The following is a 15,512-nucleotide window of genomic DNA, read 5'->3' on the forward strand; positions in this document are numbered from 1 at the left end:
CCTGCTGACCACCACACGCAAGCGCCCAGCAGTCAGATCAGAATCTTTGTGGGGAGGGTAGAAATCTATACGTTTAATACCTCGACTGATTCTTATGAACACTAAAGCCTGAAAACCATTACTCCAAAAACAGTGCCACTCAGCAACTTCTGCTTTAAAATGAGCTTCAACAGTTCAGCTGTTTGATTTTACCACCAGCACACAGAAAATTGTGGAGGGCCTGATATGATGCAAATTCAGGATTAGCAATCCCTGTTCTAAAAGAAGCTATGTGGTGCAGTCTCACATAGCTTCCGCATGGATAAATCTTGATCATCAAAAGTTAGATTATTGCTATTTATTATTATTGCTATTTAGGAAGCACCTCATATACTGTGGAGCTGTGTCATTTTTCATAACAAGATCTTTAAATATCATCAAAATTTGATCTGCAAAGTCAGGAAACAATGCATTATTTAGACTCTAAATCTCTAGCCTCTTTGAACTAAGCTAAAGTGATCAAATGTTAATATTATTACTTGAGTCATTTTTTTTAACTCAATGAAAGCTGAGCTGACCTGCTAATATATTACTGTTTAACTCAAAAGCCTTATTCAGGAATTAGAATAATCTCTTTCAGCCCAAAGTAAATTCCCTCAGCTATCACTCAACTTCAATTTACAAATGTGTTTCTATGGCAAGCTCATAAGGTTGCAATTGGGATAAGCAGACTAGACACTGTGGCTCCTTTCATATACATGCCTGCACACTGTGCCAAGATGACTAGTGTCAAGATGGGAGGGGGTCTGAGGCCACAGAAGCTTGCTCTGCTGGCTCATTTTAAAATTTTGGGGGCTTCCCTGGTGGCGCAGTAGGGGCCTGTGAGCCATGGCCGCTGAGCCTGCGTGTCCGGAGCCCGTGCTCCGCAATGGGAGAGGCCACAACAGTGAGAGGCCCACATACCGCAAAAACAAAACAAAACAAAAATAAATAAAAATAAAATTTTGGGTATGCTCTCATCATGGACTACTGGCCACAAACCCATATAAATTTCTTTTTATACTACCCCTCGAATAATTGGAATAGGGCTGAAAAACTGACTGAACTTTGTTTGAAGATTCGGACTTAAATTCCAGCTCTGCCAACTGCAGAAAAGTCACTCAACGGTTCTGGCTTTGGTTTCCTTATTGGGGAAAAACAATGGGATAACTCTAGATGAGGGATTTTCAGTTGACAGGGTGGGGGGCACAGTAAATTCTCCTAAGAAGAGGGGCACACTTTTCATTACCCCCATTCTAAGAACCATTGCTGTGGCGCTCCACTGGTACTGCTGGCAGAGGTCAGTGCGCTTCAGTCCAGCTGAGCTCTCATGGGCCTATACGTTGAGGACTTTATGATTTATGTCAACCCATAAAACCTTATTACTGAAGCATGGTTTTTCTAATTTTAAAAATTCTCTGTCTAGTGTTGGATTTTTAGGTGGCTGTCTAGAAATCTTCTCCAATAGAAAACAGATCAATGTTTCCTCTTAATGTCTTTCATGCCTGACCAGGAAAAGCCACTCACCCAGCTCAATGCTCAGTTAGTGTAATTTTTACCACGTTCTGTTCCCAAACGGTGTTTTAACTTAAATATACCCTTATATAATGACACGCAGTTGAGTGAAAATTAACTAACTCATATCCTGTAAAAGAATGTGGTCTTCATGCTCCAAGAGCTGACTGAGAGAGCAAAGGTTATGGAAGACATGCAGAACCCTTGTACTCACGTCAGATTATGACATATTATAAATGCATGCTCTCATGCCACGGTGCAACTGAGCCCACGTGCCACAACTACTGAGCCCACGTGCCTCAACTAGAGAGTCTGCATGAGGCAAACTACAAAGCCCACACACTCTGGAAGCCACACGCCACAACTACAGAGTCCAAGTACTCTGGAACCCGTGTGCCACACCTAGACAGAGAAAACCCACACACCACAGCTAGGGAGAAGCCCGCGTGCCGCAACAGAAAGAGCCCGTGTGCCGCAACAGAAAGAGCCCATGTGCCGCAACAAAGATCCCCACGTGCCACAATGAAGACCTGACGCAGCCAAAAAAGAAAAAAGTTAAAAAAAAGAAAAATGCATGCTCTCCACACATCAGGGTCTGCTGCCTACATTTTAAAATAACTGTGATATAAAATTCTATAGGTCTTTTTCCACTCATGAATACTTGACATTTTTCAACATTATTACAAGTTCCTTGTAAATATTTCTTAATTGAGATATAACTGACATATAACACATTAGTTACTGGTATACAATACAATATATGTATATTTTGTGAAATGATCACCACAATAAGTCTAGTTAACATCTGTCAACTCATGTAGTTACAATTTTTTTTCTTTTGATGAGAACTTTTAAGATCTACTCTCTTACCAACTCTCAAATACACGATACAATATCATTGACTATAGTCACCCTGCTGTACATTACATTCCCAGGGTTTCTTTATTTTACAACTGGAAGTCTGTACCTTTTGACCACCACCAATTTTGCCCACCCACCCCCCCACCTCTGGCAACCACCAGTCTGTCCTCTGTATCTATGAGTTCAGTGTTATGGCAGGATTTCCTTCTTTTTATTTCTGAATAATACACACACACACACACACACACACACACACACACACACACACACACAAAATCTTCCTTATCCATTCATCCATTGATGGACACTTAGGTTGCTTCCATGTCTTGCCTATCGTAAACAATGTTGTAATAAACATAGGGGTACAGATATCCTTTTGAGTTAGTGCTTTTGTTTCCTTCTGATAAATACCCAGAAGTGGGACTGCTGGGTCATAAAGTAGCTCTATTTTTAATTTTTTGAGGAACCTCCACACTGTCTTCCATGGTGGCTGCACCAATTTACATTCCGACCAACTGGGTACAAGGGTTCCCTTTTCTCCACACCCTCATCAACACTTGTTTTTCTGTTTGTTTGTTTTAAAAAAATTTATTTATCTATTTATTTTTGGCTGCGTTGGGTCTTCGTTGTTGGATCTTCGTTGCTGCGCACTGGCTTTCTCTAGTTGTGGCAAGCGGGGGCTTCTCTTCGTTGTGGTGCACGGGCTTCTTACTGCAGTAGCTTCTCATTTCGGAGCTTGGGCTCTAGGCATGTGGGCTTCAGTAGTTGCGGCACGTGGCCTCAGTAGCTGTGGCTCGCACACCCTAGAGCGCAGGCTCAGTAGCTGTGGCACACGGGCTTAGTTGCTCTGCGGCATGTGGGATCTTCCCGGACCAGGGCTTGAACCCGTGTCCCCTGCATTGGCAGGCAGACTCTTAACTACTGCGCCACCAGGGAAGTCCAACACTTGTTATTTCTTGTCTTTTTGATGATAGCCATTCTGACAGGCAATATCTTATTGTGGTTTTGATTTGCATTTCCTTGATGATTAAATGATGTTTAGCACCTTTTCATGTACCTGTTGGCCATCTGTATGTCCTCTTCAGAGAAATGTCTATTCATATCCCCTGCTCATTTTTTCATCAGATTTTTTTTCTATTGTGTTGTGTGAGTTCTCTATACAATTTAGATATTAACCCCTCATCAGATATATGATTTACAAATATCTTCTCCCATTCTGTAGGATGCCTTTTCATTTTGTTGATGGCTTCTTTAACCGTGCAGAAGCTTTTTAGTTTGATGTAGTCCCACTTGTTTACTTTTGCTTTTTTGCCTTTGCTTTTGGTGTCAAAGCCAAAAAAACACTGCCGAGACCAATGTCAAGGACCTTACCACTTATGTTTTCTTCTAGTTTTATGATTTCAACTCTATGTTCAAGTCTTTAATCCATTTTGAGTTGATTTTTATGTATGGTGGAATATAGTGGTCCAGTTTTCCCAACACCATTTATTGAAGACTGTCCTTTCCCCATTGTATATTCTTGGCTCCTCTGTCATAAATTAATTGCCCATGTAAACATGGGTTTACTTCTGGGTTCTCTATTCTGCTCCATTCATCTATATGTCTGTTTTCATGCCAATATCATACTGTTTTGATTACTATAGCTCTGTAATGTAGTCTGAAATCAGGAAGCATGATGCCTCCACCTGTGTTCTTCCTCAAAACTGTTTTGGTTCTTCAGGGTCTTTTGTGGTTCCATACAAATGTTAGGAATTAAGTACTTTTTATTGGTCAAAAAATATTTCAACAAGTAGATCTATGGTTATTTAAACATGTCAGTTTCCAGATAAAACGGGTTTTTCAAGAGAAATATTGCCATTAAAGTACTTCTTGGGCTTCCCTGGTGGCGCAGTGCTTGAGAGTCCGCCTGCCGATGCAGGAGACGCGGGTTCGTGCCCCGTTTCGGGAAGATCCCACATGCCGCGGAGCGGCTGGGCCCGTGAGCCATGGCCACTGAGCCTGCGCGTCCGGAGCCTGTGCTCCGCAAATGGGAGAGGCCACAACAGTGAGAGGCCCGCATAACGCAAGAAAAAAAAAAAAAAAAAGTACTTCTTAACAAAACTTTCAAATTGGAAATGTTACTAGACTATGTTTCTAACAGTACCTTAGTTTAGTTTTTCTTTCCAAAGTAACATTCAGTGATCATTTTAACCTTATTTTCTCTTATGACTTCAATTATTTGACGACAGATGACAAGAATGTCTGGTTTCCTAAATTCAGATATTTCCTACTTAGAATGCCTAAACTGATGAGTGGCCCTGACTTTTTCTCCACATCTAATCTGTACAAAGGGGAAAAGAAGAATTCCAGTTTGGAGGTTGCCAGATTCCTTTCCCTCTCATAGTTCCCAGACTCTTGCCTGCCCTTGCTGTAGCAGCTATTGTATATTTGATCCTTAGTGTTTTTAATATTCCTGTTTCTGACCTCAGCTTAGCAAAATGACTGAAACTTTGCTTTCTGTTCACTGCTTCTGCTTTACTCAGATCCCCACATCCCTATTTTAGAGCTTAGCAAAGAACAGTGGAAAGTATAACAGCTTTGAAGTCAGACCTGGATTAGAATCCTGGTTCCATCAACAACTATGAGATCTCAGGCAAATCACTTAAACCCTCTCTATGCTTCAGGTTCCTCAGCTGTAAAGTGTGGCTAACAGTGTCTGCCACAAATGTGCACTGAGTATTAGACGCAGCACTACTCAGGAAAATGTACTGAAAGTGCCCAACACAGCGTGGTACACAGCAAGCCTTCATAAACCCTGGTTACTACTGTTCAATAGTGCATACCATTACTATTATTGCTCACATTTCCTTACCCTAATTTGGAACTGGCATTCTTGATCCCTGACTTGAACCCCAAGATTGCCAGTGCCAGGGAGATGCAGAAGGAGAAGAACAAGTCCCTCCCTGACAAATAAATCTACAAATTTGGAAATACCCAACTGGAAAAGGAAGGCAATTACTAATCACGAAGGTTAAAGAGGAAACCCAGCAAGAATCAACTGGGTGTTTGAGATAAGTATGTTGACTTGAATAGAAAACAAAAGAAGTCTCAGAAACATTCCAGTTGAAGTATATAAATACATAGAAATCTGTTACTGGCATTTAAAAAAATGAAATAAAACATAGCTTTTCAGTGGCAATCTAGTTTCCATGAGGAGTTATTTTTCCAGATAGCATAAAATTAGTTTCCTATCTTAAGCTGCACCTGCTAGATTACTAACATTTGTATTATTAAGTCTCCGGACTTAAAGTACTTTTAATGTGAATTTTCCTCCTACTGTGCCCATCTGTTCTTTTCTTGTGGGCCCAGGGGAAGCCAAAACTTAATAAGTATTCAGTTCTCAGACTTCTTTATGATATTTTCATATAAGCATTTATATCCACTGAAGAAAATTATAAGACTGTGTTCAGAAACTTAACTCCACTTGATTTCCCTTTTCTCACTATCCAAGTGGTCATTATTTTTATGAAAGACTAAGAAGTCACCATACATATAAGAAGTAAAGCCAAGGAAAACAAATAATTATAATTTTAAAAGGTAAACTTGTCAGGGATAGTAAGTGATCTTTGATATCTGATAACACCAAGTTATCTTATTTATTTATATAATATTAGACAAATAATTTATGAATTTGCCAATATTAAATTAATGTGGATAGAGCCAGCTCAGGTGGGAGACGGCATCAGCTGTGGCCTCCTTCACAGGATGCATTTCACCCAGTGATGCTGCTCCTCTGCCCAACCAGGTCAGGACCATGTGAGCTTGCTTTCCATGACCACCTTCCCTATCATGACAGCAAGCTGGCTGGATGGAAATGATCCATACCTAAGTTCTCCCTGTGTAGTGTCAATATTTCACTAAATAAACACTCATTTTACTTAAAAAATCAAAAGTTCAGGGCTTCCCTGGTGGCGCAGTGCTTGAGAGTCCACCTGCCGATGCATGGGACACGGGTTCGTGCCCCGGTACGGGAAGATCCCACATGCCGCGGAGTGGCTAGGCCCGTGAGCCATGGCCGCTGAGCCTGCGCGTCTGGAGCCTGTGCTCCGCAATGGGAAAGGCCATAACAGTGAGAGGCCTGCATAACGCAAGGAAAAAAAAAAAAATCAAAAGTTCAAAAACAAGGTAAAACCAGCAAAGAAATGGACGGTTGCTACATTAAAAACACTATAGCTACAAACATAAATTCAAGACACATACAAATATTAGCTACAACATGGCTACTTATGAAACTCCTTGGCAGGCAGAGTTCTGGAGGCAGGTGTTACTTATTGGCAGGCTTAGAGCAGACAAAAAAGGAAAAAAACAAACTACCTCAGCAGCTGCAAAGCTGATGCATACTCCTCTGAATCCCGTATGTTCTTTTCTAAACACGTGCAGTATAGCTCTCTGATCTGGAAGTGAACAGCACACTTGTGAGGAATGAAAAGTGATCTCCTAAGTTTGCACACTACGTTTGGAAAAATCATAAATGGTCAAGTCAAAAAAAATAATGTCATTAAAAACAGCCACTTTCTGTAGATGACAACAGACTTGGCATATATCACATGGATCAGGCATTTACATAAAACACCATTCACATGAAAGCAAAATGAGACCATATTGGGATTGGCTGATATCACCTGTCACTTTGCAATAAGAAAATTATTAAAATGATGATGTGATTACTAAAAAGGATTAATGGCAGAAAATGTCTTATAAACAAGTCATTCTTACGTATTTATATTTGTTCTCTAAACCTTTGAGTTAAGGATGCCAAAGATTTAGGAATACAGAATTCTTCCATTGCATTCACTTGACAGGTGGTTCATAGGTTTATGCTATGACACGAAGGCCAGCAGAGCATAATTTTGCAAGGACCAAATTCTTTAACTGCCTCCCTTTAGCTCTGGGTGTAATGCAAGGTTAACCATTAAATGGTCTCAAACAGATTCCTTTTTCCATTTCACTAAAGTGGAGGATCAGCTCTCTCAGTATAAGTGACAAAGAAATGTTAAAGAAAACAAGTTTAAGTGCCTTAGCACATGTACATTGGAGAGAAAGCAACACCACTTGGATTCATGTGGCTGTTTCTAGTTGTGGCCATCAGACAAAAAATACTGTTTCAATAATGAGTAAAGTATACAGCTGGAATGGATTTAGATTGCGTACTCACTGCAAGATTTGGATCCATTTCAAATTCCGATACTTGAATGCTACCAAACTCAAAGCAAAAAACCACTAATATTCCTACTTTGTAGATTCCAAATGAGTAAGTTCTGGTTACCTGTCGACCCAGTGGGTACTTGGGAAGAGAAGAGGTGAACTGATGAAGACATCTCAAAACCAGGAAGTAATTTGTATGGTAAACATGCAGGTTTTCTAGTAATGACTGTGTTTCCTCCTAAAAAAAAAAAAAAATCATAGAATACATTACAAATATGTAAGCCAGCAATTAAAAGAATAAAATACTAAAATCTAATTCATGGGTATATATATATATATATATATATATATATAAAATTTCCAGAAAACTGATGAGAGAAGATTCAGAATTACAAATTAACCTTAATCCTGAGAATTTTTAATGCACACAAAATCTAGGATAAAGGCTGGATATTTTGTATTTAGTGTCAAGTCGGGTGATATTTCACACACACCAAAATTAATATTGTAATTTAATTTCCTCCTATCTACAGCACTGCCACAATAACTTGGCCCCCCAAAATACAAGTGTGCAAAAGAGCGCCCGCTGGATGCCTGCCCATGCTAGTCACCTGGTGTGTACCACAGCAAGGTATGTCCATCACCCTCTACCTCACTGGCATCAGAAGGGTGAGGAGAGCACCAGAGCGCCCACCACCAATGTAATTAACTGTTGCTGAGGTTCCGCTTAAGATGTATGTATGCTTTTCTTAAAGTCCTGGTAAAACTGTGTTTGAAAGGGAAGAAGGAGAGACTGTAGAAGAAATACTGCAGGTATAAATCCCTGCTTTTTGCTGGGGATCTCCAATACTGGTTTAGTCACTTTACCAACTAAGGGGAAAAAAAGTGAAAGAGAGGAATGTGAAGCCAACAAGCTTATAATTTAGAATCCAACAAGTATGATATGGGAGATAGTGTCTTAAGAAACCTATGGGATGACTGAGCTCACAAATCAGTTTCAAAAGGTTTTTCTTGGGGGGGGGGGGGGTTGGAAGTGATTGTTTTCTAGAACCTTCTGAAATGGTTTAGAAATGATTTTAAAACACTATGTCCTATCAAGCATTCTTCAGGCCTCAAATACTTTTATCACTGCTTATTTCTGTAACATTTTCTTAAGAGGATTATGATCTGTGGCATGGTCTTCAAATTTTTTTCTCCAATGAGAAGTCAAATAAAGGACTTTAACTACTGAGCTGTCTTTTTTTCAGTAATATCTTGCAGATACCCATTATTTTCAGTGGTCAACCATGCAGAAAATAATACCTCAGATATCAATAAATTCAAGCAAATCCAACATATATAAACCAACAAATCTGATATACTTTCCTAAACTCTAACTCAGAAATCAATTCCTTGGTCAGCGATCTATGGACCATTACCTGAAAGCATAGGACAAATGAAAGAAAAGCTTTTAGTATCAAAATGATTTCCCACCAGTATCCGAGTTAGTTGGAATTTCAAAAATCTAGGTCTCCTATCATAACAAAGGGTATTTTAACCACCACCTACAAGGTATACTTTAATTCTATTTTTACCATAAGCTATGACAGAGACTGCATAAAGCCACTAACTGTTTGCCTTGATGTGTGATTAAACACCTTTTAAACAGGGACAATATTCTGGAGAAAAAGGAATCTATTACTGAATAATAATCATACTTCTTGCTGTTTCATGCACTACCTATTACTTTTGCTTTGTGGAGTAACTGTAAATACAAATAACTAGGTGATACAGTAGAAATGAATGCCATCTTCATTGAATTTACTTGTATGTGGAGAGAAAAGAAATACTTGACACTGTATGGGCAATGTTACACGCTCAAGGAACTATATGCCCTGGAATAAGTGTGAGAGGAGGGAGGGATACGAACATGTTTTCTCCCAGATGGTCTTGGTCTCTTCACACTTCCCACTGTGCATCACATCCCCATGCTGAGTGGAATGCTAGCATTTAAAAAACATTTTGTTTGGTTTTGTTCCTATAATATGGCAGACTATTTCATGTGAGGAAATGGAGTTCTGGTTCCAACACTGGAAATAAAACCGGCTACATGGGACTTAATTGACAGAAGATCTGTGATATCTTTCTAAGAGATTTTCAAGAGTAATTTTGACCATCCCAAATCTTTGCTTTACGTGCTGACTTTAGAACCTAATCTCCATATAAGAAAGATTCCACTGTTATTTATATCTGTGTGCTTATCAGCTGCAGCAGAAAACATCACAAATGACTAACTTTTTCACGTAACCTGTTCTCTAAGTTCTTTGTCTTACTGAGATACCTATCTGCAAATGCCTTTACCTAGGCAGGGCAACAATCCTAATACACTTTAGGAACACTTTTTCATAAACTTAAGTCTGGTTTTGATGTATGAGAAAATTTCCCACTTAATAAACACATTACAGCAGCATCACACTATGCTCATGCAAAAGCAAAGCCTGTTGAAACAGTACTCCTGTTTTCCATGCATTATACTTTTCCTCGGGCATCCTTTCTGTACCATAGTCATAGCTGCCACTGTTTTATTTCATAATTGTGTTTAGGATGGTCCTTTTCAACAGAGATACACTGCCTAGAAATATTTATTATTTCCCAAAGAGATATGTTTTCTTCTGTTCTTGAAACATGAAGACCTCTTGGTCTCTACTGGTCTTTGAAACAGATACAGGAACAGTGTGCTGTAAGAAAAACAGAGCAGGGGCTTCCCTGGTGGCACAGTGGTTGAGAGTCCGCCTGCCGATGCAGGGGACACGGATTCATGCCCGAGTCCGGGAAGATCCCACATGCCGCGGAGCGGCTGGGCCCGTGAGCCATGGCCGCTGAGCCTGCGCGTCTGGAGCCTGTGCTCCGCAACGGGAGAGGCCACAACAGTGAGAGGCCCGCGTCCGGAAAAAACAAAACAAAACAAAACAGAGCAGAAACAACCTCCTTGCTCTTCCCCAAACGTTCCAGACATGCTCCAACCTCAGGTCTTTTCCACTTACTGTTGCTCTGCTTGGGACTCTCTTCCTACAGATTCCTGCGTGGCAAGCTCTACAACTTCCTCTTTATTAAAAAGTCACCTTCTTGGTGAGGCTCTTACTTAAAATTTTAATCCCACTCCCCATGCACACCGTCCATATTCCCTTTCTTTCACTGTTTTCACCTTAGCAATTATCACTAACATAGATATTTTACCTACTCATCTTGGTAACAGATAAGCTCCACGAAGGCAGGGGGTTTTGACTGTTTTGTTCAGTCCTGTACTAGATTAATACCTGGCATACAGTAGTCACTCAGAAAATACTTGTTGAATGAGGAAATGCATGAATGAATGGAGGCCAACATGCAGTCTCTCTCCTAAATAAAAGCAACCGCTTTTGTCTTGCTGGGTGTGGGCCAGACTTAACTAATTTTTCAAAAGAAGACAAAAGTCTGAATTTGTGATGTAAAATATCTCAATTTGTAAATGTTGCCTCAGATTAAAAACTAAAACCACTATGGACCTAAAAAATCACATTTATAGCAGGCTGTCAGCTGCCAGTCAACGTGTAATACACCCTTTTAAATCAGCCATCTCCAATCCCATCAATTCTGTCATTCATTCAAAAATCATTCATGTATTATTGTTTACTTACATGATAAGGCCTCTATCATTACTGATCTACTTACCTTTTTTTGGAGAAGCCAATGACTATGTAAAACTTAAATATATATATATAGGTAAAGAAAACCTGAGTAGAATTACATTTGCCATGATGCTTAGTTTCTGCATTTATTTCTCTTCTTATTTCCACAGTATTTATCACTTTCGTGTCTAGAATGGTATGCATGGGGTGAAGAGAGATCTCAAGAAGATTACATGAAAGTATGTAAAAGTGACTAAATTTCTGCAATTTATTCCTTTCAGATCATGAAAAGCTGGTAAAACAAACATTGAATTTTTGGATGAAAACACATCAGCTGTCCAAGAACACAGCATTTTCTTATTTATCATCTTGATGGAACTAAGTGTTATTTTTCTCATTAGAGAGAAATTTTGGCTGACAGTGTTTCCCAGATCACACGGCAGCTACCTAGAGAACAGCAAACCACCATTTTCTCCCAGCTCGTGAGTGGCCTGAGTGCCAGTCCTCTCATCTGTCTCAGGCTTTTATCCTGCATACTCCTACCCCAGCATTTACATCAGAAGCACGTGACGAAGGGTTTGGATTTAAAGTGTCAATTCCTCACACACTACCAGGCTAACGCCTAGCTTGTTTGATCACGTTTGGTAGTTTGTAGTGGTTTTCTTTTTCCCTTCTCTTTTCCTTTTATTATTAATAAATCTATTATTAATAGATTTCCCCCTTCCTTCTGCCCTTTGATTCTGCCAAAAGAAACAGAAAGAAGAGGCATGGGCAAAGGTGAAAGGCAGGTCTGCAACAAACGCATGATAAGCATGCTAAATGGTGACCAGAAGTCCTTGCCCTACCACTAACTTGCTCTGTGATTTCAGATATTTCACTTCCTTTCTCTTGGCTGCAGTTCCTCACTTGTAAAATCAGCATGCTGAATCAGATTATCTTTTTAAAAGTAATATATTACAACGTTCTCTTACTTCCCACTCTCAATGGAGTTAAAATCTAGTTGGGCACATAGGCATAGTGGCATGAAACATTAAGTCAGAATAATACAACTTCAACTGTCACCTGCAAGAGACTGAATCTAAGTTTTCTACATACCATGAAGTTTAACCCTTTAAGGGCTGAGAACATGCCACATAGTTTTAAGTAAGATTTGAATAAAAATACATAAATTGATTTTCTTAGATGAAGTACTTGGAATTAGTCACTCATTAAATATACTGAGGATAATGTAATTTCCTGGCAAGACAGGACCAACATGAATAGCAGATCGTTACTAGTAATATAGAATGTGGTCGGTGTAGAGAGCACAAGATTAAAATGGGCCTAATCTTAGACATGGTATTGGGACAATGCATAAAAACCACTAATTGGGAAAAGCTGTTAATATTCTCCCCCCCACACCCATAACATTTGCTCATGGAAAGGAAGAGAATTTTTCACTATTTAAAATCTTTCCAGGGACTTCCCTGGTGGTCCAGTGGTTAAGACTCCACACTCCCAATGCAGGGGGCCCAGGTTCACCCCTGGTCAGGGAACTAGATCCCACATGCCACAACTAAAAGATCCCACATGCCACAACTAAAAGATCCCACATGCTGCAACTAAGACCTGGCACAGCCAAAAAAAAATCTTTCCAGTATTTCAAGAACTAGGGTTTTTTTTTATTATAGGATAATGATAACAGTTATGCAAATGTGATATGACGCCAAAATCTTCTTCAAAGCTCTCCTTAACACCTGACTTGAAACAAAATTTCAGGCACGAGCAAGAGTAAAAATTGTATCTCTGTTATTATGGTGAATTTGAAAGTCCTGTTTAAGGCACTTTTGACAGCTCAATTTCTCATGAAATATAGTTTCATAAATTAAAGATTTAAGTTAAAAAAAAGAAAGCTTGATTACTAAAGCAATACTATGGGGCAAAAACATGGTAAAAATATATCTAGTCACTTCCTATTTCACTTAAAACCTACAGCTGTTTACCATAATATTTTACCAAATTTAATTTCAATTAAACTTACGCACTAAAATGAAATTTTAATGAGGAATCTAAATGATTTAAGCGGTCAGAAAAAAATATTATTAACCTGTTTAATGAACAAATAAATACAATCTTAGCATTCTAGAGCCGAAAGGAACTTTAAAGATTATTTGGTTAAACTTCTATTGAAGGCTTTGAAAGCTATTGAGTTATCAGAAGTTTGAATTAATGGGAGCTTGAGCAAGCTTATTCTGCTTAAACTTAGAAGAACTTGATTGTTGATTATCAGAGTACACGTTCTGGCCATCGTACCCAGCTGCACTGTACAACTGTTCAAGGACAGACTACTCAGAAATGAGAAAATGCACAGAATCTTTACTCTTTCATCAGCTGTATGATGAAAGAGTAAAGATTCTAAGGTCCCACCTTAGTTTGAACTCCTTAGTGAATCTTCTACAAATGTACATGATTGGGTTAGCTAAATTTTTAAACTTACAAGTACATGAAAAAAATTCATTCCTTAAGTTTACAAAATACAAAGCTGGTACACAATTTTAAAGCAGTATCTATGAAACTAAGGGTTCATAATTTTAAGGGAGTTGAAGTTTTTTTTGTCTTTTTGGTTTTTTTTTTTACATCTTGATTCCAGTCAGAGGATAACTGAGATGAATAATTTGTTTAGGTTGGAATTTAGTAGCTTAGTTCTACACTTAAGAAAACAGGGTAAGGGAAACAATAAATAATGTTTCCTCCTAGGGAGTCAGTCTAATTCAGTGGTTCTTAAAGAATGGTCTCCAGACCAGCAGCATCAGCATTATCTGGGACCTTGCTAAAATGCAAATTCCTGGGGCCCAGCACAGGACTACAAAATCAGAAACTCTGGGGATGGAGCCTAGATATCTCTGTTTTAATAAGTCCTCCAAGTGATTCTGATGTATGCTAAGGTCTGAGAATCACTCATTTAGTTTATCAGAGTAGAAAGCAAACTAGACTTTTAGGGCAGAAACAATCTTGATATAAAGAGTATAAATTTCTCTCAAAAACACTATGAGGTCTATGTCTTAGAAATCAGAATGTAGAAAATGGATACAAAATGATCAATTCTAACAGTAGGTAAGTCTATATAACTATATAATCTATATGACTGTGTAACAGTATTATATATAGTATGTATGTTATAGAATATATAAAACAGTATATTTATATTGATCTTAATTTTTATTATAGTGAAAAATAAATAGTAACAATATGATTTACATTTATAAGTTTTATTGTTCTATTTGTTTTTAACTCACTCTCACTTGCTGAACAGGCTTTGATTATCACTAATCCTATGAGGAAATCATACTAAGAAATTATCATCCAATTTCAGAGATAAGGACATTGAGGCTTAAATAGGATAATTGATTTCCTTAAGTACACATCATTGAGGAGCAGCTAGAGTTCAAACGCAAGATTTCTGAGGTCAAGATCAGGATCTTCCCCTGTATCATGCAGTACCATATTACTGATTATCACATGGAGTTTCTTTTAATTTTTTTTATTGTAGAAAAATATACATAAAATTATCATGTATTTTAAAACAAAACTATAAAAAGAGAAAAAGAAAAGCATTATAAGAATAAAATAGTCAAAGATACTTTTGCTCTAAACCAGAAAAATCAACAGACATATTGATTAATTTTTTTTAGAGATATCTTCTGTCTTGAATTTACCAGGTAGCCTGCAGACAACTTTTTCAGGTTAAGGGTACAAATCTTTGTGCTCCTTCATATTTCTTACTATGTAAGTCTCAAGAAAATATGCCTCTAAACGATTAAATATGCGATCCCAAAATGAATACAGCAAGGATAATAACAAACAGGGCTGATTAAGTGCCACAAATACAAACACAGTATAAATAAGTGCTTAGAAAATACACAAAAAGTTACTGAAAAGCAAAGCTAAATGTCAGGCTATTTCTGTAACAGACCAGCCTAGACATTCTCTCCCTTTGTTATCTCAATGGTTAAAGGTACTCTTTAAAAATCTATTCCTTTGGGCTTCCCTGGTGGCGCAGTGGTTGGGAGTCTGCCTGCCAATGCAGGGAACACGGGTTCGTGCCCCGGTCCGGGAGGATGCCACATGCCGCGGAGTGGCTGGGCCCGTGGGCCATGGACGCTGGGCCTGCACGTCCGGAGCCTGTGCTCCGCCGTGGGAGAGGCCACAGCGGTGAGAGGCCCGCGTAATGCAAAAAAAAAAAAAAAAAACATTTCCTTAGGACTTCCCTGGTGGCACAGGGGTTAAGAATCTGCCTGCCAATGCATG

The 15,512-nt window shown here is 38.8% G+C and overlaps 1 protein-coding gene across 4 annotated transcripts in view; it reads right to left on the reverse strand.

Moving 5' to 3' along the window:
- The window catches only part of ORC3 (origin recognition complex subunit 3), a 62,495-nt gene that overhangs the window by 21,151 nt on the left and 25,832 nt on the right, over window positions 1–15,512 (reverse strand). For all 4 annotated transcript variants that reach the window (XM_007467304.1, XM_007467302.1, XM_007467301.1 and 1 more), the window contains 2 exons: window positions 7,700–7,816; window positions 6,748–6,827 (listed from right to left, as the gene is read on the reverse strand). In XM_007467304.1, coding sequence (XP_007467366.1) covers window positions 6,748–6,827; window positions 7,700–7,816 — 197 coding nt within the window. The remainder of the gene's footprint in view (window positions 1–6,747; window positions 6,828–7,699; window positions 7,817–15,512) is intronic.

The sequence above is a fragment of the Lipotes vexillifer genome, unplaced genomic scaffold, assembly GCF_000442215.2.
Source record: "Lipotes vexillifer unplaced genomic scaffold, Lipotes_vexillifer_v1.1 scaffold554, whole genome shotgun sequence".
NCBI classification, from domain to species: Eukaryota; Metazoa; Chordata; class Mammalia; order Artiodactyla; family Lipotidae; genus Lipotes; species Lipotes vexillifer.